The sequence below is a fragment of the Cherax quadricarinatus genome, chromosome 31, assembly GCF_038502225.1.
Source record: "Cherax quadricarinatus isolate ZL_2023a chromosome 31, ASM3850222v1, whole genome shotgun sequence".
In the NCBI taxonomy this organism is placed as follows: Eukaryota; Metazoa; Arthropoda; class Malacostraca; order Decapoda; family Parastacidae; genus Cherax; species Cherax quadricarinatus.
The window spans coordinates 12,113,138-12,140,465 of record NC_091322.1 but is presented as its reverse complement, the minus strand read 5'-3'; the positions used below and the strand labels follow the sequence as shown (position 1 = coordinate 12,140,465).

General features: G+C 41.9%; 1 protein-coding gene across 1 annotated transcript in view; it reads left to right on the top strand.

The window, feature by feature from the left end:
* Positions 1 to 25,071, top strand: part of Got2 (glutamate oxaloacetate transaminase 2) — a 62,319-nt gene extending 37,248 nt beyond the window's left edge. The window contains exons 4-9 of the mRNA XM_070090395.1: positions 1,312 to 1,395; positions 3,936 to 4,073; positions 4,482 to 4,625; positions 12,575 to 12,690; positions 23,469 to 23,643; positions 23,738 to 25,071. Of these exons, the coding sequence (XP_069946496.1) occupies positions 1,312 to 1,395; positions 3,936 to 4,073; positions 4,482 to 4,625; positions 12,575 to 12,690; positions 23,469 to 23,643; positions 23,738 to 23,860 (780 nt within the window). The 3' untranslated portion in view covers positions 23,861 to 25,071. The remainder of the gene's footprint in view (positions 1 to 1,311; positions 1,396 to 3,935; positions 4,074 to 4,481; positions 4,626 to 12,574; positions 12,691 to 23,468; positions 23,644 to 23,737) is intronic.
* The last annotated feature ends 2,257 nt before the right edge of the window (positions 25,072 to 27,328 follow it).

The window sequence follows — 27,328 nt, the reverse complement described above, 5'->3', positions numbered from 1 at the left end:
TGGGAGTGTGTGTAAAGGTAGAAAGTTGAAAGTGAACATAGAAAAGACTAAGGTGATGAGAGTATCAAATGATTTAGATAAAGAAAAATTGGATATCAAATTGGGGAGGAGTAGTATGGAAGAAGTGAATGCTTTCAGATATGTACTTGGGAGTTGACGTGTTGGCGGATGGATTTGTGAAGGATGAGGTTAATCATAGGATTGATGAGGGGAAAAAAGGTGAGTGGTGCATTGAGGTATATGTGGAGACAAAAAACATTATCTATGGAGGCAAAGAAGGGGATGTATGAAAGTATAGTAGTACCAACACTCTTGTATGGGTGTGAAGCTTGGGTTGTGAATGCAGCAGCGAGGAGGCGGTTGGAGGCAGTGGAGATGTCCTGTCTAAGGGCAATGTGTTGTGTAAATATTATGCAGAAAATTCAGAGCGTGGAAATTAGGAGGAGATGTGGAGTTAATAAAAGTATTAGTCAGAGGGCTGAAGAGGGGTTGTTGAGGTGGTTTGGTCATTTAGAGAGAATGGATCAAAGTAGAATGACATGGAGAGTATTTAAATCTGTAGGGGAAGGAAGGCAGGGTAGGGGTCGTCCTCGAAAAGGTTGGAAGGAAGGGGTATGGGAGGTTTTGTGGGCGAGGGGCTTGGACTTCCAGCAGGCGTGCGTGAGCATGTTCGATAGGAGTGAATGGAGACGAATGGTATTTGGGACCTGACGATCTGTTGGAGTGTAAGCAGGGTAATATTTAGTGAAGGGATTCAGGGAAACCGGTTATTTTTTATATAGCCGGACTTGAGTCCTGGAAATGGGAAGTACAATGCCTGCACTCTAAAGGAGGGGTTCGGGATATTGACAGTTTGGAGGGATATGTTGTATATCTTTATACGTATATGCTTCTAAGCTGTTGTGTTCTGAGCACCTCTGCAAAAACAGTGATTATGTGTGAGTGAAGTGAAAGAGTTGAATGATGATGAAAGTATTTTCTTTTTGGGGATTTTCTTTCTTTTTTGGGTCACCCTGCCTTGTTGGGAGACGGCCAACTTGTTAAAAAAAAAATTAATTGCAGTACCATGTTAATGAAACTTTGTTTACTCTTGTTTATTATGTACAGTAGTATCTTTTTCATTCACTTTTATATTCTTTTCATCCCTATTTTAAAATGTTACAAAGTTACTGTGCTTCAGCTGCTCAGTGAAGAGAGAAGAAATTATTTTATCAGGTTATTGGTATATACTATGCTAAATTTTTGTTCTGTTACCTAGTGTTGCTTAAGTAGTATGTAACTGTTATTGCGTTACTATTTTTTCTCCAACAGACTGCGACTGTACAAGCAATTTCTGGTACTGGTGCTCTACGAGTTGGTTCTGCTTTCTTTTCGAAATTTTTTCCTGGCCCCAAGGTAAATGACTCCTCAGAACTTTTGGTAGAGCTATTATTGAAAGAATTATGAGTAAGACAGAGTAGAATTGCAGAGGAATGAGGAGGTTTTAGAAAGGGTAGGAGATGTGTAGACCAAGTGTTTACATTGAAGCACATAAGTGAATAATACTTAAAGGTAAGGAACTTTCATTGCTTTCGTGGTTTTAGAAATAGTATATGATAGGGTGGATAGGAGAGCAATGAGCAAATGTTGTAAATGTATGGAATAGGAAGGGGTGGGGGCAGGGGGCTGCAAAACCCACACTTCCATAGCCAAAACAAAATTTTGAGCTTCATATTATTAAAATAAACTTAATATATTATTACTTTTTCTAATTTTCTTGCCATTAAACATCACTTAACATTGTTTTTTACAAAGATGTTGTTTCACATAAGACATGATAAATGAATTTCTAATTACATTTTTTGTTGTATACATGTATAGTATTCCAGTCTCCTTAACACAGAGTGATCAGGTTTTATGCTAAGTTAAGCCAGGCATATCTTATCAGTTCACCACATCTTATCTTTCAAAAAACACATTACAGTGGAACCTCGGTACTCGAACAGTTCGGTATTCGAATGCTTTGTTCTGTAAAAAAAAAAATCGCTCGGTAATCAACCGTTTGCTTGGCACTCGACCCAACAAATACGACCTGCCAGAACTTCGCTGTTAACTATTACGTGTTTCTTTGCATTTTTTGGTGTTTTATTATGTTTGTATAAATAAGTCACCATGGGGCCTACGAAGATTGGTGATAACCAACCAACCAAAAAGAAAATTGGTTGGGAAAAATCTGTTTGGTACTTGAACAGATCAGCACTCAAACAGCCTTCTAGAATGAATTAAGTTCAAGTACCGAGGTTCCACTGTACTAAATTATATTCATTAGCCCAGGAGGGCATATAAATTGGGTGGAGCAAAGGAAGGGGAGTCATCCTAGGAAAGGTTGGAGGGAGAGGGTCAAGAAGGTTTTAAGGGTTTAGACATCCAGCAGTCTTGTAAAGTGTAGGCAAGTGTTTTTTTTTTTTTTTAGATTTAATTTGCTGTTGGAGTGTGAGCAAGGTACTGTTTATGAAGGGAGTCAGGGAAACTGGTTAACTGAAATTGAGTCTTGGAGGTGGAAAGGAAGTGCCTGTTTTCTAAAAGTGAGGTGGTAATGTTGCAGTTTGGAGGGTCACCTACAGTGTAATGTGAGCATGCTTCTGGCAACACAACAGTTGAATGAGTAACAGTAAAAGTGTTTTCTTAGTCAGGTCATCCTACCTCTGGAGGACAGCTGGCGTTAATTTTATTTTTTTTCTGAATTGACAATCTCTCGGTAGGGTAAAGTGATGCAAAGAAAACATTATCACACCACTTCCCTTTGCAGAAGAGCACAGACACCACACTCCATTATTGACCCACGTAACCTTCAAAGCACACATCCTAGCAATTTTATTACCCTTGTGCTTTGTTAGTGGTTAACTTTGGTTGATAGTATTTGCAAGTGATAAAACAGTGGAACGTGACTGAAGGACCTTTTGTCTATAGCTGGGTATGAACTGACCAGGGCTGCCAGAGTAGTGATAAACACCCCATGTTTAGGGGTGTAGGGGGAAATCAATGACAAGGGGGGGTATATTTTTCAAAAACCCCTCCTTCCCCCTAAAGCCTTTGTAACTATCTCTTTAGTACTTGCCTCCACAGTGTGTAGATCTGGTCAAAAATATTAATCGTGCCTTCTGACCTTCATGGTGCATGTTGAGTAGCCAATAGTGTCACTCACAATAAGCCATGCCTGCCTGGCTTATTTACTCCTTCACTGTCTGAGTAAATCAGTAACATGTAGAGTTTGTATGACCACTGAATCTTGAGTTACAGAAACTGTTTTCATATAAAACCTTATTGTGATATATGCAGTTTTAATAAAAAAAATTAATAGGTTGCATAAGATTTAAAATGTTTATTCACATTATATTTATGGTTTAGTCAAATTTAACCATATGGCTTAATACCTCTTGTAGATAATAAAAATTGCTAATTAATGGTCTTTTATTGTCAGTATGTAATTCATATTGCAAATTAAACTAATTTTATTAAATTACTTTAAGCATGTCTAAATAATTATGGACTGTAATTACAAAATGCAATTATTTTTAATTCATTAATAAATGGGGGAAATTGGGACACCAGTATTTTTTTTTCAGCAACTAAGTGAAAAATTCAACACTACAAAACTTCAAGGAAGGAGAGCTTGCAAAGGGATCAAGTAGTGAGAGGGGTTGGAGAGTGAGAGGGGTTAGATTTGAGTGGGACTTGCAAATGAGTGGGTAGAGTTACCAGACCTTATTTCTTGGGTAGCATTGAAAATTGGGTTGGGCAAATGTTTTGTTAGTGGGATGGATTGTAAAGGACCTGCCTAGTATGGGTCAACAGGCCTGCTGCAGTATTCCTCCTTTCAATGATCAGGATATATAGTCATAAATAAAATTTACAGTACAGTGTGTACTTTTTTAATACCATACACTATATGGTAGGCTGTGTGGATGCCAGCACCAACTTGGGGCAATCATGTGCCCATCTTCAAGCATGTCAACATGGATGTCCAGCAGTATAGATACTATGATCCCAAGACTTGTGGATTCAACTTCTCTGGAGCATTGGAAGATATTTCGGTTGGTAACACTGAGCTTTATTAATGTTTTATTTTATAGTTTTGCTTCTAAAGGAATTAACTGTTTTCTAAGGATGAATATTATAACTGTGGATGAGATACTTGTTAATTAGTTTAGTTAACAAATAGGTAAGTAACATAACTGAAGTAATTGCACTCTTTATTCACTCTGAATCAAAATTAAGTTTGAGAGGATAGGTGCTAGTTGTAAGTTTCACTTTTAATTGATACAATGAACATTGCCCAATAAATTTGTGCAATGTGTAAGTTTTCTTTACTCATGTCAGCAGTATACCATTTAAATTCTACCCTTTTTTTAGTCAAAAATAATTAAAATTGATGGGAGGTGGCCAGCTGTTAAAAAAAACTATTTGTAGCTTTTGTAAATAATTGTTTGCATAATTTTCAGAAAATTCCTGAAGGTAGCCTGATACTGCTTCATGCCTGTGCCCATAACCCAACAGGTGTTGATCCCAAACAAGAACAGTGGGATGAGTTGAGCAAAGTTATTAAAAACAAAAAACTTTTCCCATTCTTCGACATGGCATATCAGGTTAGTTGTCTGAAATTTGATATTAATTGTAATATTTAAGTAAATAATATACAGTTGACCCTTGAACAACACTGGTTTGAACTGCACTTTTACATGGATTTTTTTTTTTTTTTTCAATAAATATATTGGAGATTTGCAACCAAAAAAAGTTAAGAAAAAGTTAGGTATATCATAAATGCATCAAATAAATGTAGATACTAATCTGTTTTATCATTTACTACCATTGATTAACATGGATTTCTTTAACATGTTTTCTCCATTACACTATTGCAAATTGTGGCATTTTTCAACTAACCTTTCATAAAATTTGACTAACATTGTTGAACTTCTGGGTGGGGAAAAAACTTGGAGCGCTGCAAATTGGACCGTAGGATTTTTCCCTTCCCTCTAGTGGGTTTGTGGACAGCCTAACTGTGGGTCAGTCCATTGTCTTTGTGAGGGAAGGCTTAGCTTCCTCGCCTGCCTCCCCCATCCCATCTCTCATTGGTCCATACATACATGTCCTGTATGATTCTCAGATCTGTGTTTGTGATTAAATTAGTTGATCCCTGCATACCAGTCAATACAGTGTTTTCATATCAGTAAGTCACTCTGATATTTGTACATATGTGTACCTCTGTCTAAACAGACTTGTAATAATGTTGGTAGAATTACCGACAATATGTAAAGTAAAAGGACACAAGTGCAACTAATGTGACATTTTATTGTGGCAACGTTTCGCTCTCCAGGAGCTTTGTCAAGCCGATACAAACAGTATATGGGCACAGAGGGTACATAAAGGCTCAGTGTGAGGTGCAATACTAGTGAGGTACCATTTCGATGTTCACTAGTGGTGGTAGTAGTAGTAGTAGTGACAAAAGTTGTAGTAGTAATACAATATGGTAGAGCAATTAATTCGTACATGAGTAAAAGGATATAAAAGCTATTACTTGAGTAACATAAAAATAGGTTGGACAAATATAGACTGGATAGAGAAGGCCTGTTTCAGTGTTCACTCTCTGTAATGTGCTTTGTGTAGTATAACAGGAGAGACTATGTGATGGCAGGGTTTACTGTTTTCAGGATTTGGAAAAGGCATATGACAGGGCAGATAGGGGGGCAATGTGGCAGATGTTGCAGGTGTATGGTATAGGAGGTAGGCTACTGAAAGCAGTGAAGAGTTTTTACGAGGATAGTGAGGCTCAAGTTAGAGTTTGTAGGACAGAGGGAAATTATTTCCCAGTAAAAGTAGGCCTTAGACAAGGATGTGTGACGTCACCGTGGTTGTTTAAAATATTTATAGATGGGGTTGTAAGAGAAGTAAATGCGAGGGTCTTGGCAAGAGGCGTGGAGTTAAAAGATAAAGAATCACACAAAAAGTGGGAGTTGTCACAGTTGCTCTTTGCTGATGACACTGTGCTCTTGGGAGATTCTGAAGAGAAGTTGCAGAGATTGGTGGATGAATTTGGTAGGGTATGCAAAAGAAGAAAATTATAAGTGAATACAGGAAAGAGTAAGGTTATGAGGATAACAAAAAGATTAGGTGATGAAAGATTGGATATCAGATTGGAGGGAGAGAGTATGGAGGAGGTGAATGTATTCAGATATTTGGGAGTGGACATGTCAGCGGATGGGTCTATGAAAGATGAGGTGAATCATAGAATTGATGAGGGGAAAAGGGTGAGTGGTGCACTTAGGCATCTGTGGAGACAAAGAACTTTGTCCTTGGAGGCAAAGAGGGGACTGTATGAGAGTATAGTTTTGCCAACGCTCTTATATGGGTGTGAAGCATGGGTGATGAATGTTGCAACGAGGAGAAGGCTGGAGGCAGTGGAGATGTCATGTCTGAGGGCAATGTGTGGTGTGAATATAATGCAGAGAATTCGTAGTTTGGAAGTTAGGAGGAGGTGCGGGATTACCAAAACTGTTGTCCAGAGGGCTGAGGAAGGGTTGTTGAGGTGGTTCGGACATGTAGAGAGAATGGAGCAAAACAGAATGACTTCAAGAGTGTATCAGTCTGTAGTGGAAGGAAGGCGGGGTAGGGGTCGGCCTAGGAAAGGTTGGAAGGAGGGGGTAAAGGAGGTTTTGTATGCGAGGGGCTTGGACTTCCAGCAGGCATGCGTGAGTGTGTTTGATAGGAGTGAATGGAGACAAATGGTTTTTAATACTTGACGTGCTGTTGGAGTGTGAGCAAAGTAACATTTATGAAGGGGTTCAGGGAAACCGGCAGGCTGGACTCGAGTCCTGGAGATGGGAAATACAGTGCCTGCACTCTGAAGGAAGGGTGTTAATGTTGCAGTTTAAAAACTGTAGTGTAAAGCACCCTTATGGCAAGACAGTGATGGAGTGAATGACGGTGTAAGTTTTTCTTTTTCGGGCCACCCTGCCTTGGTGAGAATCGGCCAGTGTGATAATAAAAAAAAAAAAAAAAATCTCGCTAAGACTTCAGAGATGGTGAAGCTGCCGTTGTTTTGTTTAATTGTATTCGAAACAGCGATCAGTGCTGATTCGAGGCACTTGCGTCTGCGGAAATTAGTTTCTTTGATTACTAATTAGTGGAATTTCGGTGTTGTACACAGGCGTTGTTCAAGTTATTGTTCCTACATGCGTAAATGTGTTCATTGAGGCAGGTGTCGAGGTTTCTTGCTGTTTCACCTACATAAATCTTGTCACAGCCTCCACAGGGTATAGTGTAAACCCCTGCATTGACTGGTTCGTGGTGCTTTGATTTTGTCCTGGTTAGATCCTTTATTGAAGTGCTAGAAGCGATGGCGACTCTGGTGTTAGCTTGTGAAAGTACTTCAGAAACGTTCAGTGCAACCTGGCTGTTGGGAAGAATTATAACTGTTGGGAGTGGTGTTGGTGCGTGGAGAATTGATGATCTGAAGAGCTCTTTTCTTGCAGTTTTGGTGAAAAAGGAAGGAAAATGTAACTCGGTGAAGGTTTGGTGAATGTATGTACATTCCTCGTCAAGAAACTCAGGACTACAAATTCGGTATGCTCTTAGGAAAAACCCGATGATGATGCCTCTTTTGGTCTTGGTATCTTGACTGGAATAGAAGTGTGTGAGATCATTTTTATTGCTAGGTTTCTGATAAACTTGAAATCTTAGGTTGTTGTCTACTTTGTGAATGAGGACGTCGAGGAAAGGTAGCTTGTCATTGGACTCTTCTAGTGTAAACTGGATCGCCGGTTCAGCTGCATTGAGCCTTGCCTGAAGATTTCGTACATCAAAACGTTTGGGAGTTATTACGAGGACGTCATCCACGTAACGTAACCAAGTGACGCTTGAAGGGATGATGTTTGCGAAGTGTTCGGACTCTAGGTGTTCCATGTATAAGTTGGCTAGGACGGCACTGATGGGGGACCCCATTCCCATGCCGTAGGTTTGTTTGTAGAGATTGTTATTGAAAGAAAAACAGTTGAAATTAACAGAGAATTCAATCAAGTCTACAAAATCTCCGGGAGGTAGAGGAAGATTAAGGTCCTGATTGACTTTGTCATAGAACCTCGATGGCTTTTGTGGTAGGTACTTTTGTGAAGAGGGAAGTCATGTCCAAACTGCTTAGTTTCTTGTTACGGATGGAGAGGTTGCGGATGCGGTTGAGAAGGTCGCCTGAGTGTTTAAGATGAGCGGGGCTGATGGTCCCCAAAAGGCAGGAAAGATGTTTGGCAAGAACTCCGGCTAGTTTGTGTGGAGCACTGCCTATACCTGACGTGATTGGTCTGAGAGGAACATTGTGTTTATGGGCCTTGGGTAAACCATACATGTGTGCTGGTTTAGGGTTGCTTGATAACAAGTACAGAAGTTTCTTCCCTTCTCTAGTGCGTTTGAATATTTGTCTGGTTTTGTATAGAAAATCTTTGGTGAGTGTCTCCCACTGTTGAGTGCTGATGGGTTCGTATGTAGACTGATCACTCAAAAGGTCCATCATTTTAGTGTTGTAGTCACTGGTGTTGAGTATGACGACTCCACCTCCTTTGTCGGCGGTGGTGACGATAATGTTGGGGTCGTTGGCGAGGTCCTTAAGGGCAGTGATGTATCGTCTAGGAAGATTAGAAGAAGGTTCACATAATGCTGCAGTGAGAAGGCCCTGTATGTAACGCTTGTGGAAGTTGCTGTCACTGTGTCTGTGGTTCCTGGTAACTAGATTGAGTTGATAGTTAGGTTTGCGTATGTTGGTGGTAAATTTGAGACCCAGACTCAATGCTACTACTGAGTCTGGGACTCAAACTACTACTACTACTACTACCACTAGTGAACATCGAAATGGTACCTCACTAGCATTGCACCTCACTCTGAGCCTTTATATACCCTCTGTGTCCATATACTGTTTGTATCGGCTTGACAAAGCTCCTGGAGAGCGAAACGTTCCCACAATAAAATGTCACATTAGTAGCACTTGTGTCCTTTTACCCTAAACAGACTTATTGTGCTCAAATGTAAGTTTGCTGGAGACAGTGTTTATTATCAAATTGAGAGGGCAGACATGAACTACACCTGTCCATGCTAGGGACCAATGTTTATATACCTTCTCCTTATCTTATTTGCAAAATAAAGGTTAAAAGATGAAAGGAACCTGCATGTAATGTGTATACAGTACATACTTTGAGATAATAAGTTAAGAAAGCCTAGGGAACATGTGGATTTAACGGTTAAAAGCAGAATATGGGAGTTAATAGATGGAGAGTTGGAGGTATTGGGAAGATGGTGAGAATATTTTGAGGAACTGTTAAATGTTGATGGAGAGAGGCAGTCATTTCATGCATTGGCCAGGGAGGTATAAAATCTTTTAGGAGTGAAGAAGAGACGTATGTGAGTGTGGGGGAGGTATGCGAGGCATTAAATAGAATGAAAGGAGGTAAAGCAACTGAAACTGAAGGGAATCATGACAGAACTGTTAAAAGCTGGAGGGTATAGTTTTAGGGTGGCTGGTACTTTTGTTCAATAAATGTGAAAGAGGGGAAGGTACCTAGATACTGACAGAGAACATGTATAATTCCTTTATAGAAAGAGGCATGGTTGACAAATAGACAGCAGAGAGTTTGCATAAATGGGGAGAAATCAGAATGGAGGCACGTCACAAGCGGTGTTCCACAGGGGTCAGTGTTGGGCCCCTTCTTGTTCATAGTTTACGTACTTAAATAACATAGATGAGGGAATAAATAGTGACATAAGCAACTTTGCTGATGACACCAAAATAGACTGTCCAATTCATTCTAATGAGGACATTAGAGCACTCCAGATGATTTGAATGGACTGTTGCAGTGGTCGGAGAAGTGGCCAATGCAGTTTAATATAGACAAATGCAAGGTTCTAAATGTTAGACAGGAAAATAACCATGCCACATATAACTAAATAATGTAGATCTTAATTTTACTGATTGCAAAAAGGATTTAAGAGTTCTGGTAAGCAGTAATCTGAAACCATGACAACAGTGCATAAGTGTTCGCAATAAAGCTAACAGAATCCTTGGCTTCATATCAAGAAGTATAAATAATAGAAGTCCTCAGGTTGTTCAAGTCTGTCTTTGGTTAGGCCTCGTATAGATTATGCTGCACAGTTCTGGTCACCGTATTACAGAATATAAATGCACTGGAAAACGTACAAAGGAGGATGACAAAGTTGATCCCATGTATCAGAAATCTTTGAGGATAGACTGAGGGCCCTGAATCTGCACTCTAGAAAGGCATAGAATTAGGGGGGATATGATTGAGGTGTATAAATGGAAAACAGGAATGAATAAAGGGGATGTAAATAGCATGCTAAAAGTATCTAGCCTAGACAGGACTCACAGCAATGACTTTAAGCTGGAAAATTTCAGATTTAGTAAGGATATAGGAAAGCACTAGTTTGGTAATAGTTGTGGATGAGTGGAACAAACTCCTAAGTACCGTCATAGAGGCTATGACATTATGTAGTTTTAAAAATAAGTTAGATAAGTACATGAGTGGGTGTAAGTTTGACCTGACTAGCTTATGCTTCTAGGTCAGATGCTGTGGTCCTTCCTTAAGTGAACGTGACCTGACCTGACTAGGTTAAGGCATTGGCTTAAGCTGGTAGGAGAATCGAACCTGCCTCACATGGGCCAGTAGGCCTGCTGCAGTGTTCCTTCTTTCCTATGTTCTTATGTTCTTAAAACTTCTAAGGGAATAGGTTTACTGAGTATACAAAGTAAAGTGTATGGTAGGGTTATTACTGAAAGAATTAAGAGGTCAGATAGAGAACAGGATTGCAGATGAACAAGTAGACTTTAGAATGGGTAGGGGATGGTAAGCCAAGTGTTTACATTGAAGCATATAAGTGAAAAGTATTTAGATAAAGGAAGGGGAGTTTTTGTTGCATTTATGGATATGGAAAAGGCATATGATTGGATAGTTAGGGGAGCAATGCAAATAATCCATGGGTTATTTGTGTATTGTTCCAGTCATGGTATTGTGCCTTTTCATTCTGTAGGGGAGCACTGTGGCAGATGTTGCAAGTGTATGGAATAGGTAATACGCTAATAAGTGCTGTAAAGAGTTACGATAGAAGCTCGGGTTAGGGTGTGTAGGAGGGTGGGGGGGATTACTTTCCAGTAAAGGGATGTGTAATGTCACTGTGGTTGTTTAACATATTTATAGATGGGGTTGTAAAAGAAGTAAATGCTAGGGTGTTGGGGAGAGGTGTGGGATTAAATTACATGGAATTGTATACAAAATGGGAGTTGACATAGTTACATTTTGCTGATGATACTGTGCTTTTGGGAGATTCTAAAGAGAAGTTGCAAAGGTTAGTGGACAAGTTTGGGAGGATGTGTAAAGGAAGAAAGTTGAAAGTGAACATAGATAAAAGTAAGAGGATGAGGGTATCAAATGAGTTAGGTAAAGAAAAATTGGATATCACACTGGAGGGAGTGAGTGAGTATGGAAGAAGTGTGTGTGTTTAGATACTTGGGAGTAAACTTGCCAGTGAATGAGTTTATGAAGGATGAGGAAACCATAGAATTGATTAAGGGAAAAAAAAGTGGGTGGTGCATTCAGGTATCTGTAGAGACAAGAGCATTATCCATGGAGGCAAAGAAAGGAATATATGAGAGTATAGTGGTACCAACACACCTATATGGGAGTGAAGCATAGGTTGTAAATGCTACAGCGAGAAGTAGGGTAGAGTCAGTGGAGTTGTCATGTTTAAGAGCAATGTGTGATGTAAATAGTATGCAGAGAATTCATAGTGTGGAAATTAGGAGGTGTGGCATTATTAAAAGTATTATTCAGAGGGCTGAGGAGAGGTTGTTAAAGTGGTTTGGTCATTTAGAGAGGATGGAGCAAAATAGGATGACTTGGAGGGTGTAGAAACATGTAGTGCAGGAGAGGAAGGGTAGGGGGCCATCCTTGGAAAGGATAGAGGCACGAGGGTAAAAGTGGCTGTGTGCAAAGGGCCTGGCCATGCAGCAAGCATGTGTGGGCATGTTAGATAGGAGTGAATGAAGGCAAATGTTTTCTTGGGGCCTGACGCGCTGTTGTAGTGTGAGCAGGGTAATATTTTGTGAAGGGATTCAGGGAAACCATTTAGCCGGGCCTGAGTCCTGGAGGTGGGAAGTATAATGCCTGCACTTTAAAGGAGAGGTTTGGGATATTGGCTGTTTGGAGTAACATCTAAACTGTCATATCTGGGCACCTCTGCAAAGACAGTGATCGTGCAAATGATGGTGAAAGTGTTTCTTTTTATGGGTCACCCTGCTTCAGTGGGAGACGACTGGCATGTTTAAAAATGAAAGTTATATGTTGGTTTTCGATTGTGGGTGGTTGGCACCCCAAACCCCACATATTGTTCGAGGGTCATCTGTATATTTTTTGCTCTATTCTTGTACATACATACAAATAAATACTGTAAAAAATAGTTAATAGCCATACCACAGTGTACAAGCTTATATTTTTTTCTAGCCCTCATATAACCTATGTTCATATATTCATAATTAATGTTGCAGGGTTTTGCTTCTGGTGATATAGCTAGGGATGCTTATGCTGTACGGAAATTCTTGGCTGACGGTCATAAAATCTGCCTTGCCCAATCCTTTGCAAAGAACATGGGCTTATATGGTAAGTGAAGTACCTATTAATAACTTTCAAGGGATAAATTCTAAACTGAATTTTTTTTTTTTTTATCACACTGGCCGATTCCCACCAAGGCAGGGTGGCCCGAAAAAGAAAAACTTTCACCATCATTCACTCCATCACTGTCTTGCCAGAAGGGTGCTTTACACTACAGTTTTTAAACTGCAACATTAACACCCCTCCTTCAGAGTGCAGGCACTGTACTTCCCATCTCCAGGACTCAAGTCCGGCCTGCCAGTTTCCCTGAACCTCTTCATAAATGTTACTTTGCTCACACTCCAACAGCACGTCAAGTATTAAAAACCATTTGTCTCCATTCATTCCTATCAAACACGCTCATGCATGCCTGCTGGAAGTCCAAGCCCCTCGCACACAAAACCTCCTTTACCCCCTCTCTCCAACCTTTCCTAGGCCGACCCCTACCCCACCTTCCTTCCAGTACAGACTGATACACTCTTGAAGTCATTCTGTTTCGCTCCATTCTCTCTACATGTCCGAACCACCTCAACAACCCTTCCTCAGCCCTCTGGACAACAGTTTTGGTAATCCCGCACCTCCTAACTTCCAAACTACGAATTCTCTGCATTATATTCACACCACACATTGCTCTCAGACATGACATCTCCACTGCCTCCAGCCTTCTCCTCGCTGCAACATTCATCACCCATGCTTCACACCCATATAAGAGTGTTGGTAAAACTATACTCTCATACATTCCCCTCTTTGCCTCCAAGGACAAAGTTCTTTGTCTCCACAGACTCCTAAGTGCACCACTCACTCTTTTCCCCTCATCAATTCTATGATTCACCTCATCTTTCATAGGCCCATCCGCTGACATGTCCACTCCCAAATATCTGAATACATTCACCTCCTCCATACTCTCTCCCTCCAATCTGATATTCAATCTTTCATCACCTAATCTTTTTGTTATCCTCATAACCTTACTCTTTCCTGTATTCACCTTTAATTTTCTTCTTTTGCACACCCTACCAAATTCATCCACCAATCTCTGAATTTGATTAATTAAAACCAGTTGAGATTGAAAAATGGCCCAAAAAAGTAGGGAAGCAGTGACAAAGTACAGAATTAGTATACGTATAATTATTTTGAGGATACAATAGACAATCGTTTAACACGGTTTTGTTTGGCACGTTTTGACTATAGCACTAATGAAGAATTGGCGTATTTCTGTATAACACTTCATAAGATTAACTTAATGCGGTTTTGTTTGCGGGAGGGGAAAAAATTTGGAGTCTTCCCTACCTCCATCCCTCGCCACCCCCACCACCACTCCCACCATCCTTGTCCCAGGTTTGGGTTCATACGTGTGTAGGACCATTCTCTGCTAGTTAAATATGAGTAAATATGAGTTTGTGTGATGACTGACTGATTTACTGACTGACTTGGCTTACTGACTTGACTGATTTATGCACACTCCAGTACAACCATCGACTTCAGTACCAGAACTTCTACCATCCTTCTCAGCCCAGTAGGGCCACAGCATAACTCTCCACAATCATTCACAAACACCAGCACCCACAATTTAAGGTAAAAAATAGTTATTTCTGTTGCAGTTGTAATCTTAAGCAGTAAAAACAACATAATACATTATGACAATGAACTACAATTAAATGTTCACTTTTATTTTTGTAAGATCTGTTGGTCTAAAAAAAAGTTGTTTGGCTTTTTTGGGGCTCCCGGGAACGTAACCCTATTTTTCCCTAAAGTTCTTCAGTTTGTCTAACACGGTTTAAATTACCATGGCGTTTTTCAGGAACGTAAATACAGTGTTAAACGACGGTCTCCTGTAGGTTTAACCAGCCTCCATCACTTGTGACTATGGTATACATATGGATAGTAAGAGGTAACAACTTGGTCAGTGAGTTCTCTAAAGAGGCTTCATCTTATTTTTGTGATGAAGGGGTGAAGCCCCAAAAGCTCCCTTTTTTCTCTCTCCCCAAAGAACTGGCCATATCCCACCGAGGCAGGGTGACTAAAAAGAAAAACAAAAGTTTCTCTCTTTAAATTTAGTAATGTATACAGAAGAGGTTACAAGCCCCTTGCTCAAAAGTTCACATATGCATACTAATTCTACTTTTTAGTGGTGCAGAGGAATTCTACAGTAATTTGTAAGTAGTAAAAAAAAATTGTTGGTAGATTAGTTGGCTGTTGAAATCTCAAGTAAACAAAAATTCCCTAATGCATACTAATTTTTCATTTTGGGCAGTACTCTGCCATATTTTCTCCATCACCATATGAACTTTAATTTTTCTTTCTTTTTTTTTTTTTTTTTTTTTTTACTCCTTTCTTATGCTTGCTGTAATAACCATTAAACTTGATAAAATCACAGAATGGGTTGGGCTGGAACCCATGGCAAGAGTATCTTAAAACTGATGTTATTACTTGGGTAAATAATATGCTATGCATAAAATGCAGAATGAAATAATTGAAGACATGTCTTTCAAGGAAACTAAAATTTCAGTCATAACGGTAATAGTATGGAGAGGAAATAATTATACAGCTGAAGATTGCCAATACACTAAATATTCCATCAATTTAACCTGTTAACTGTCCAAACGTAGATCTACTTTTCACGTGTAGTACTCAGACCTTGATTCTCTTCATAAGAAAACATGTAAAAAACGTAGATCTATGTTTGGACAGTTAATGGGTTAAAGGCTGTTTTGCATGGGCTGTATGCTTAACCAGTAAGTCAGCAGTTTGTGTCCTCATAATTTATAAAATAATTGGTAAAACAATGTGTACCGACTAGTTTTGTTTGCAGAGGTCGAGTCACAGCTCTGGCCACCAAATGGACCAGTTAAAGAAAAGAATATTTTTAATGTTTTAATTTTAATTACAGCCTCTCCTCACTTAACGATGCTAAGTGAGGAGCATACTATAATGGCAGCGAGTTTGTGTCTTCCATCTTTGATAATATATTAATGTCACCTTTGCACCATTTATATGTATAAAATTTCTGGTATATTTTTAAATGTTTATAGTGTACTGTATAGTGGCACCTCTGTTTTTGTATGCCCTAGTTTGTATGTAAAACTATAGTTATTCTCTATAAAATGTATTTTTTGTTAATATTTTTGAGTGGAACGAATTAATTGGATTTACATTATTTCTTATGGGAAATATTGCTTCAGTTTTCGTATGATTCAGTTTATCATCAGACTTTTTCAAATGGATTAATCATGAAAACTGAGGTTCCATTGCATATTGAAATAGAGAGAATAGGGGAAATCAGCTCTAATATACATTATTTAGGTATGAATACTGGTCAGAGGGCCCGTCCGAGGCATACCTCTTCAAGGGGGGCTCCTTGGCGTGGTGAAGATGCTCTTGGTCTGAGGAATTAGCCCTGTCGGTCTTCTTCCTCAGACCGAACCTAATTACCCCCCATTCTCCCCTCCCCTATCCCATCCTCCCCTTTTTCCATTCCTCCTCCTCCTCCCCACCCCTCCCTTTTGCCCTTCCTCTTTTTGGCCTTTGGGATTTCTCCCACAGGCGCGCTAGTTCCTAGGTAGGGGAAAGGACACCGGGGTCCATCCCATTCCGTTGAGGTTCTTGGCGGTGGCGTAGTTTGCCGTGGAATCTGGATTGCCTGGGGATGTCCCGATCCCTCTCCGGTATCCCGGAGTAGCTTTGGGTGTCTTTCGGGCGACGGGTGTATCTCTGGAAGCCACCTTTCGGATTCCGGGGGTGGTGGCCGAAGGAGGTATGCTTTGTGGCGGATATCCGGCCGCCCTCTCTTTTGTCCACCGAGGTAGCTCGGCAGATGTGAGGTTGCTATCCCGGATTGCTGGTTTACTGGCATGAAGGGTAGGGTATGGCACGGGTTCCATGCTGCATCTGCGCTACTAGCGGTGCTGAGGTCCTCTTGGGCGCGGAGGGAGATTTCCGGCCCTTTCATTCCTCCTGGGAACTATTCCTCCCCGCTCCCCCCTTTTTTTATTCTTTTTTTTATTTTTATTTTCTTTTCTTCTTTCTTTTTTTTTTCTTAAAAACAAAAAGCAAAGGAGTAACCTAACCATGGCAGCCCTAGTCCATGAACCCACTACCCCCGGGCCCCTTCTTGATACCGCACCCCATTCTGACCCTGCCTTGTGTTTAGACCACTCTTCGGACACTCCTGATGCCCCTGTACCTCTTGCTGGTGCTGTTTCCTCACCCGCTTCAGGTACCGGGGCTTCGACTGACTCCTTCGATTTGTCTGAACTCCGCTCTCCTTTGACTATGCTTCCGGCTTCTCCCTCTACGGTACGGCAATTTTCGAATCGCCCGCCCATTTCACGCCGGACCAACTCCGGTCCTACTCCTAAACGCCAACGTCAATCTCCTGATGATGCTCCTTCGTTACCTTCCCATTCTACTCGGAAAAGACCGACACGTCAAGCACTCCCTCTCCACGCTCAGTTTCGGACCACACAATGGACTAAATTCTTTACTTTAAGACCGACTTCTTCTTCTGCCTACCTTTCTGACCATAGTATTGGCAAAGCGCTCCTGCGTCATGTTGGTAGAGATATTTCATTTCATGCTCTCAAGAGCGGTATGCGCATCGTCACTGTCCAGAATGCTACCCAAGCTCATGATCTTTCTCTCCTTTCGAATATCGATACTACTCCTATCACTATTGAAAAACATCTTTCTCTCAATTCTTGTAGTGGTACTGTCATTCTGCCCCATACCATAGTCCAACAGAATTTCCAGTCATGTGGCAATGACATTTTTGAACAGCTGGAACTCCAGGATCTCCCAATCCTCAAAGTAGACACTTATGTCCTTCCTGCCCGGGGGCAGAGACGTTACCCTTGCAATGTGGCTCGTTTAACTTTTGACAGCCGAGAACTCCCGTCCTCTGTATATGTCGCGGGACATCGGTTACAAGTTCGAAAGGTGATACCTACACCGCAACAATGTAGAAATTGCTGGCGTTTTGGTCACCCAGCGAAATATTGCAGATCTATGGCCGAATGCCCAGTCTGTGGTGCCGACGACCATTCTAATACATCTTGCAGTCAACCTCCATCTTGCCTTAATTGTAATGAAGCTCACCCTTCGTACTCCCGCCGTTGCCAGGTCTACTTAAATGAACGTGAAATCCGTTGCCTCAAAGAGGCAGAAGGTCTCCCTTATGCTATGGCAGTTACTCATCTCCGCCTCCAAGGGAGACTACCCCGTGTTTCTTATTCTCGTGTTTCCAAACATCCCCCCACTTCTGGGGTCCCATCTTCTGCAGCCTCCTCTGTTGTTACCCCTCCCATAGCCACTATGGCATCTAATCCTTTTGCTGTCCTTGGCTCTGACGTCCCGACTACAACTCAGTCTGTTCTCACATCTTCGCGTCCTTCCTCACAAGCCCCAGTATCGACAAGACCTCGTACGACACCTAATACCAATCGCCCCTCTACTCAGAAGTCCAAAAAATCCACATTGCTCAAATCTTCTTTGCCCCTTCCTTCCCTTCTTCCACCTCCACACTTTACCTTTCCAGTCTCTGTACCTAGTTCTTCCCCTCTCTCTGGCTCTATTACAAGTGTGGAGATTCACCCTCCTCCTCGTACTATGCCTTCCACCCCCGTCCCCTCCCAAGTTTCTCCCTCTTCTGCCACCTCCCAGGTTTCTGCCTCTTCTGTCCCCCCCCACACTTCATCTCCAGTCCCTTACACTCTTCCCTCCCCCTCTACTTTGGTACAGTCCATTACTGTCCCAATCTTTACTCACCCTCCTCCTTCTATCTCCAATATGGTCTCCCATACATCTTTGAATTCAGAAACACTTGAAGCCATTTCAGAATATATTGCAGAGACTAAACCTTCAATGGACACTGATTCACTTCCTGTTCCTTCTCTTCCCTCTCCTCCATCTTCACAACCCCATTCTTCGCAACGCTCCGTTCCTTCGCTACTTGAACGTCTTCCAATGCCACCACACGTTGACTTTTCTAACCCCTCTAGTCCGTAGGTGCCTTTACCTACAGATTCCTGGTATTTTCTTCATCGCCAATCATGGCCTATTTACAGTGGAATATCTGCGGCCTCAGGGGTAATCGGGGTGAGCTTCAGATGTTGCTTTCCAGGTTTTCCCCTGTTGGTGCTTGCTTACAAGAACCAAAATTACACTCGGCTGTTTTCCAACCTATCTCAGGCTATAATTTATTGTATTCTTCGGATCCTTTCTCAGATGGGACCTTTAATGAAAGTGCCCTTCTTCTACGCAATGATATTCCGTACTGTCAACTATTTGTCCATACCTCGCTGCATTACACTGCAGCCCGTATCCACTTGAATAAGTGGTTTACAATATGTTCTTTATATCTCTCTCCTTCTCGAGCATTTTCTATCCCAGACTTTGCCTTTCTTGTTTCATCCTTACCACCACCACTTCTGTTACTTGGTGATTTTAATGCCCACCATTTCCTCTGGGGGGGGGGGTCTCATTGTGACTCACATGGCATCCAGTTGGAGGCTTTTCTCGCCTCTCACCCCCTCCATGTTTTAAATACGGGTACTCCCACCCATTTTGATCCTCGTACTCATACTCTCTCTTGCATCGATCTATCAGTCTGCTCTTCCTCCACTGCACTAGACTTCACCTGGTCTGTTCTACCAGACTTACATGACAGCGATCATTTTCCGATCATTCTTACTTCTCCTTCCTATTCACCACCTTTCCGTAGCCCTCGCTGGCAATTTGATCGGGCAAATTGGGATCTTTACTCACACCTCACTGCTTTTAGTGAGGTTCCTTCTTCATCCTCCATTGATGAGCTCCTACACATCTTCTCGACGTCAGTTTATACCGCAGCTTCTCATTCTATACCCCAAACCTCAGGCAGGCATTCTCAGAAGTGCGTGCCTTGGTGGTCTCCTGCTTGTGCTCGTGCAGTACGTTTGAAACGTGCTGCATGGGGCAGGTACCGGTACAATAGAACCGCTGAGAGACTTCTTGATTTTAAGCAGAAGCGTGCGATCGCTCGCCGTGTCATCCGTGAAGCTAAACGCACTTGTTGGCGAGACTATGTTTCCACCATCACCTCTGCTTCTTCTATGAGTGCAGTCTGGAAAAAAGTGAGGAAATTGAGTGGTAAATACTCTCCTGACCCGGCTCCTGTTCTACGGGTCGCTGGTGTTGATGTAGCAAACCCTCTCGACGTTGCCATTGAACTTGGCACACATCTGGTCCGTATTTCCCGAGGGCTCCATCTATGCCCCTCGTTTCTTTCCTCAAAGTCTGCCAGAGAGTTAGTACCCTTGGACTTTTCTTCTCTCAGAGAAGAACAGTATAATGTGCCTTTTACACTTCAAGAACTGGAGGCAACGCTCTCAGCTTGCCGATCATCGGCAGCTGGGCCTGACGACATTCATATTCGTATGTTACAACATTTACATCGGTCAGCCCTTGTAGTCCTCTTACACCTCTTCAATCTTATTTGGGCACAAGGAGTTCTTCCCCAGCTGTGGAAATCTGCCATTGTTCTCCCTTTCCGCAAACCGGGTACTACAGGACATGATGCCTCCCACTATCGCCCCATCGCTCTTACTAGTGCAGTTTGCAAAGTGATGGAACGTCTCGTAAATCGACGTTTAATGTGGTATTTAGAGACACACAACAGTCTCTCCGCTAGTCAATATGGCTTTCGTAAGGGTCGTTCTACCATAGACCCCTTACTACGCTTGGATACGTATGTTCGTAATGCCTTTGCGAATAATCACTCAGTTATTGCCATATTTTTTGACCTTGAGAAGGCATATGACACAACTTGGAGGTATAATATTTTGGCCCAGGCCCATTCCTTAGGCCTCCGAGGCAATCTACCATCCTTCCTTAAGAACTTTTTAACTGACAGACATTTCCGTGTTCGAGTCAATAATGTTCTTTCCCCGGACTTCGTCCAAGCTGAAGGTGTCCCTCAGGGATGTGTTCTAAGCACAACACTTTTTCTCCTTGCTATAAATGATTTGGCCTCTGTTCTTCCACCCAATATTTGGTCATCACTCTATGTTGATGACTTCGCTATTGCTTGTGCAGGCGCTGACTGTCATCTTATTGCAGTTTCTCTCCAGCATGCGGTCGACCGTGTTTCCACTTGGGCCACCACGCATGGGTTTAAATTTTCAAGTACCAAAACTCACCAAATTACTTTCACTAGACGCTCTGTTATCTCCGATCATCCTTTGTATCTCTATGGCTCCCGTATCCCCGAACGTGATACAGTCAGGTTTCTAGGCCTTCTCTTTGACCGTCGGTTATCCTGGAAACCTCACATTACCTCTCTGAAGGCAACTTGTCACAGCCGGCTAAACCTTCTTAAAACCCTTGCTCATCTTTCCTGGGGAGCTGATCGTCGAACTCTGCTTCGCCTACATTCAGCCCTCGTTTTATCGAAACTCGATTATGGTGACCAGATTTATTCCGCGGCCTCTCCTGCTACTCTCTCTAGCCTTAACTCTATCCATCACCAAGGATTACGTTTGTGCCTTGGTGCTTTTCGCTCTTCCCCTGTTGAGAGCCTCTATACAGAAGCGAATGTTCCATCCTTGTCTGATCGCCGTGATGCCCATTGCCTTCGCTACTATGTACGCTCTCACAATCTACACAATCCTTCCATTTATAGAATGGTCACCAATATTAGTAGACATTCTTTATTCGTTCGCCGCCCCTGTTTGCTCCGTCCCTTTTCTCTTCGCCTACATTCACTCTTGTCTTCCCTTCAGTTACCACCTTTATATGTTCATGTAGCATCTCACTTTTCCCTACCCCCCTGGGAAGTTCCAGCTGTTCGGGTCTGTTCTTTCTCACTCCCTTGCTCGAAAGCTCAACTGCCTACGGTGGCTTCCCGCTCTCTTTTTCTTGATCACTTCCACTCCCATTCTCATGCCACCGCTGTGTACACAGATGGCTCTAAGTCTTCAGACGGCGTCGGATTCGCAGCAGTGTTTCCGGACAGCATCGTGCGGGGGCATTTACTATCTTCAGCTAGCATTTTTACTGCTGAACTGTATGCCATTCTTGCAGCACTTATTCGTATCGCATCTATGCCTGTGTCATCATTTGTAGTAGTCTCAGACTCCCTTAGTGCTCTACAGGCTATACGAAAATTTGATACATCTCATCCCCTAGTTCTCCGTATCCAACTTTGGCTACGCCGTATCTCTACCAAACATAAAGATATTGTTTTTTGTTGGGTCCCTGGTCATGTCGACGTACAGGGCAATGAACAGGCAGACACTGCTGCGCGGTCAGCAGTACATGACCTACCAATTTCCTATCGAGGTGTTCCATTTCTGGACTATTTTGCTGCAATAGCTACCCACCTTCGCACCCGTTGGCAACAACGTTGGTCAACTCTGCTCGGTAACAAACTTCATTCTATTAAACCGAGCATAGGTTACTGGCCGTCTTCTTGTCATCAGTGCCGAGGTTGGGAGACCACTCTCTCCCGCCTTCGCATTGGCCACACTCGTCTTACTCATGGGTATCTCATGGAGAGGCACCCTGTTCCTCTCTGTGAGCAGTGTCAAGTTCCAGTATCGATTAGCCACATTCTGTTAGACTGCCCTCTCTATCAACGAGCACGCAGAATTTACCTCCAACGTCGTCTTCGTTCTACTACTCTCTCTTTACCTTCCCTTCTTGCTGATGGACCCTCCTTTAATCCTGACTCTCTCATTGACTTCTTGACAACGACTGATTTACTCCACAAACTCTGATGATACTTTTCGCACTCCCCTCAGCCCTTTCTAGTTCAGTCTCTTGCTGCCCTTTACCCTTTCACCATCCACTACCCCGCTGTTATCCGTAACCTATTACTCATCCATCTCCCTTTTGCCACCTGATGCCCTCGCTTCCTTCCTGCCCTGCAGCGCTGTATAGTCCTTGTGGCTTAGCGCTTCTTTTTGATTATAATAATAATTTCATATATCCTACAGGTAACTAATCTTGAACCAGCACCTGTTCCCTTCTATTTCCAATTCCCTGTATGACCCCAGTGGTTGTAGCTCTTCCCCATAAATATACTTAGTTGCTAGTAGCATTTTTGGTGACAAATGTGCTTTTCTAATCAAGCCACATCCGAGCTGAATATTGGTCACACTAATTCTCCTATGAACGTTTATGGTGCATTGTGCATCCCCATCCCCTCTTCCCCACCTGCTAAGATTAAGTATCTTAAGATTGTTTTGATCAGAGAGCAAGCAAGCAAGCATTTTCATCTTTAAACACTTTACCATGCTCAGTCAATTTGCCATCTTCTGAAAGTAAGGTGACTTTTATAATTTTATTAGTTTGGTATTGCTGTCAACAGTCAAGCTATTGTATGTAACCATTGTTTCTCATACATGTGATGTATTAGTGGGGATTCTATAGCTGGTAACTAATTTCATACCCAGAACTTTTGGCTTTAATTACAGCCCCCTCCCCCCCCCCCCCCTTTTTTTTTTGTACCATTCATCACTGGATGTTCCCTTTCCCTATGGGGAAGGGAACAAGTAATAATAGTTATTGAACATCAGCAGGCATAAGCATTATATTGGATGAAATTAAGGAGAGTTGTCTCTGGTATTTTGCATGTGTGTTTGAATAAGGTAATACATAGTGATTTAAGAAGACAGGCAAAATTTAGTACAGTGGAAATGTTGTTTGATGTAGAATCTAGTCAGCCTTTGGGGAGACAACTAGTGATGGTATATGTCATGCCTGGTTTACCAAGTCTTGATCACTCCTTAGCCAAAACTAAACATGAATGTATTAATATTATTATGTTTTCAGTACCATATGGCTGAAGGATGTAAAGGGTATGGCTGACAGAATCATCTCAATGCGTACAAAACTAAAAGAAAATCTTGCCAAAGAGGGCTCAGTGAAGAACTGGTCACACATTACAGATCAGATTGGCATGTTTTGCTTCACTGGAATGACACCTGATCAGGTAACCACATGAGACGATGCCTTTATAAAAGTTTTTACCAATCACTAGCAAATAAGAGTTTGAGTAAAATAAAAAAAAAAATTTTTATTTCTAGGTAGAAAAGCTGACAAAGGAGTACTCTGTGTATTTGACCAAAGATGGACGTATATCGGTGGCAGGGATTGCATCTAGTAATGTGGAATACCTAGCTTATGCAATGCATCAAGTTACCAAGTAACACGTTGAGCTTCAGAATGTCTCCTTTTACAATATTTAATAAATTATGTAATACATGATGAAAACTAGTCATGGAAACAACTGAAAATTATTAACTTCTGTAAAACAGTAACTAATAAATGCATTTCTCAATATTAAATAGCAAAGTTAAAAAAAAAAAAGATAGCCAGCAAGAATTTGTACATATGTTTCAGGAGTTGGTTCAGCTTCAGGCATTTATCTTCAAATATGTGCAAGACAGGTATACAATACCGACAAGATGAAAGTTAACTTTCATCTTCAAATATATATTATGCAGTTTGAGTTTTCCTCTGCCACAGTATTTTTCTGATTCGTGTAACTCACTTTTTAAGTTGATTTAAAGGAATTTGTAAATTTACATATCTAGTGATTGACATACCTCTAAATATTATGAAAAATAAAAACACTTAACAATTTACACGTGTACTTTGAAGAGTAAACATGACATTTTGTCCTGTCCTGGACTATTTTCAATTTGCAGCTGATTTTGTAATGGTCTAGAATGGACCAAAACAATTTTCTCTAAAATTTAGGTTAGTGTTATATGTGAAAAATTATTATAGAAAAAGTTTTCTTATACTTGCCATTTGTCAAATTAACTTTTCTACTTAAATGCCAATTGAAAATAAATTTTTAAGTGCACTACTTCCACTGGTTTACATATGCACATACTGAGGCAGAATAATATATAAACAGTTGACAGGAAAACCAGAATTAATCAGTGTACAATGTAAGCTGCCATGAAAAGTTTTGTTTGTTCATATTGTACATAAGTACAGTGGACCCCCGCTAACGATCACCTCCCAATGCGACCAGTTATGTAAGTGCATTTATGTAAGTGCGTTTGTACGTGTATGTTTGGGGGTCTGAAATGGGCTAATCTTCACAATATTCCTTATGGGAACAAATTCGGTCAGTACTGGCACCTGAACATACTTCTGGAATGAAAAAATATCGTTAACCGGGGGTCCACTGTATTATTATTATGGTTTAAGCTTAAAGCACTAAGACCTTCAGTTGTATAATTGTGAATAAACTTAAATTCATAATATTTTTTTTAAATCTCAGATTTATTATATAAAATTTATTGTACTTGATTGCAGTGTATAAATAAACCTCAGTTTTAGACATTATGACTAAGTATTATTGTTGGTGACTGTATATAGTTGAATAAAGTGAAAATAAAGTCTATTATAAGTATATACCTAACCATATTGAGAATTATTTATATTTAATATAATACACCTTCAGGAACATATTTTGCAAGCGTTACAAATTAAGTAGATTATTATTATAATCAAAAAGAAGTGCTAAACCACAAGGGCTATACAGCGCTGCAGGGCAGGAAGGAAGCGGGGGTATCAGGTGGCAAAAGGGAGAGAGGCAATTAGGTTGCGGAGAACAGTGGGGCAGGGGTAGAGGGTAGCAAGAGATTGAGGTAGAAAGGGCTGAGAGGAGTGTGAATGGTATCGTCATCAGCATTTGTGGAGTAAGTCAGTTGTTGTCAAGAAGTCAATGAGAGAGTCGGGATTAAAGGAGGGTCCATCAACAAGAAGGGAAGGTAAAGAGAGAGTAGTAGAGTAGAGACAATGTTGGAGGTAAATTCTGCGTACTCGTTGATAAAGGGGGCAGTCTACTAATGTGGCTAACAGATACTGGAACCTGACACCTCTCAGAGAGGAACAGGGTGCCTCTCCATGAGATACCCATGAGTAAGAAGAGTGGCCAATGCGAAGACGGGAGAGAGTAGTCTCCCAACCTAGACACTGATAAGAAGACAGCCAGTAACCTATACTCGGTTTAATAGAATGAAGTTTGTTACAGAGTAGATTAGACCAACGTTGTTGCCAACGGGTGTGAAGGTGGGTAGCTATTACAGCAAAATAGCCCGTAAATGGAACACCTCTATATGAAACTGGTAGGTCATGTACTGCTGACCGTGCAGCAGTATCTGCCTGTTCATTGCCCTGTATGTCAACATGACCAGGGACCCAACAGAAAACAATATCTTTATGCTTAGTAGAGATACGGTGTAGCCAAAGTTGGATACGGAGGACTAGGGGGTGAGGTGCATCAAATTTTCGTATAGCTTGTAGAGCACTAATGGAGTCCGAGACAACCACAAATGATGACACAGGCATAGATGCAATACTGATAAGTGCTGCAAGAATGGCATACAATTCAGCTGTAAAAATGCTAGCCGAGGATAGTAAATGTCCTTGCACGACACTGTCCGGAAACTGCTGCGAATCCGACGCCATCGGAAGACTTAGAGCCATCTGTGTACACTGAGATGGCATGAGAATGAGAGCAGAAGTGGTCAAGAAAACGAGAGCGGGGAGCTACCGTAGGCAGTTGGGCTTTCACGCAAGGGAGTGAGAAAGAACAGACTCGAACAGCTGGAACTTCCCAGGGGGGCAGGGAAAAGCGAGATGCTACATGAACATAGATTATTATTATTATAATCGAGGGGGAAGCACTAAACCCATAGGATTATACAGCGCCTATGGGGGGATGGAAGGCAATCAGGCTTAATTCAGGGAACTGGAGCACAGATCCAATTCCCTAGATCAGGAGCCCCTCACCAGCGTCAAGGCCTCTTCAAGGGGGGCTCCTTGGCGTGGTGAAGAGGCTCTTGGTCTGAGGAATTAGCCCTGTCGGTCTTCTTCCTCAGACCGAACCTAATTACCCCCCATTCTCCCCTCCCCTATCCCATCCTCCCCTTTTTCCATTCCTCCTCCTCCTCCTCACCCCTCCCTTTTGCCCTTCCTCTTTTTGGCCTTCGGGATTTCTCCCACAGGCGCGCTAGTTCCTAGGTAGGGGAAAGGACACCGGGGTCCATCCCATTCCGTTGAGGTTCTTGGCAGTGGCGTAGTTTGCTGTGGAATCTGGATTGCCTGGGGATGTCCCGATCCCTCTCCTGTATCCCGGAGTAGCTTTGGGTGTCTTTTGGGCGACGGGTGTATCTCTGGAAGCCACCTTTCGGATTCCGGGGGTGGTGGCCGAAGGAGGTATGCTTTGTGGCGGATATCCGGCCGCCCTCTCTTTTGTCCACCGAGGTAGCTCGGCAGATGTGAGGTTGCTATCCCGGATTGCTGGTTTACTGGCATGAAGGGTAGGGTATGGCACGGGTTCCATGCTGCATCTGCGCTACTAGCGGTGTTGAGGTCCTCTTGGGCGCGGAGGGAGATTTCCGGCCCTTTCATTCCTCCTGGGAACTATTCCTCCCCGCTCCCCCCTTTTTTTATTCTTTTTTTTATTTTTATTTTCTTTTCTTCTTTCTTTTTTTTTCTTAAAAACAAAAAGCAAAGGAGTAACCTAACCATGGCAGCCCTAGTCCATGAAACCACTACCCCCGGGCCCCTTCTTGATACCGCACCCCATTCTGACCCTGCCTTGTGTTTAGACCACTCTTCGGACACTCCTGATGCCCCTGTACCTCTTGCTG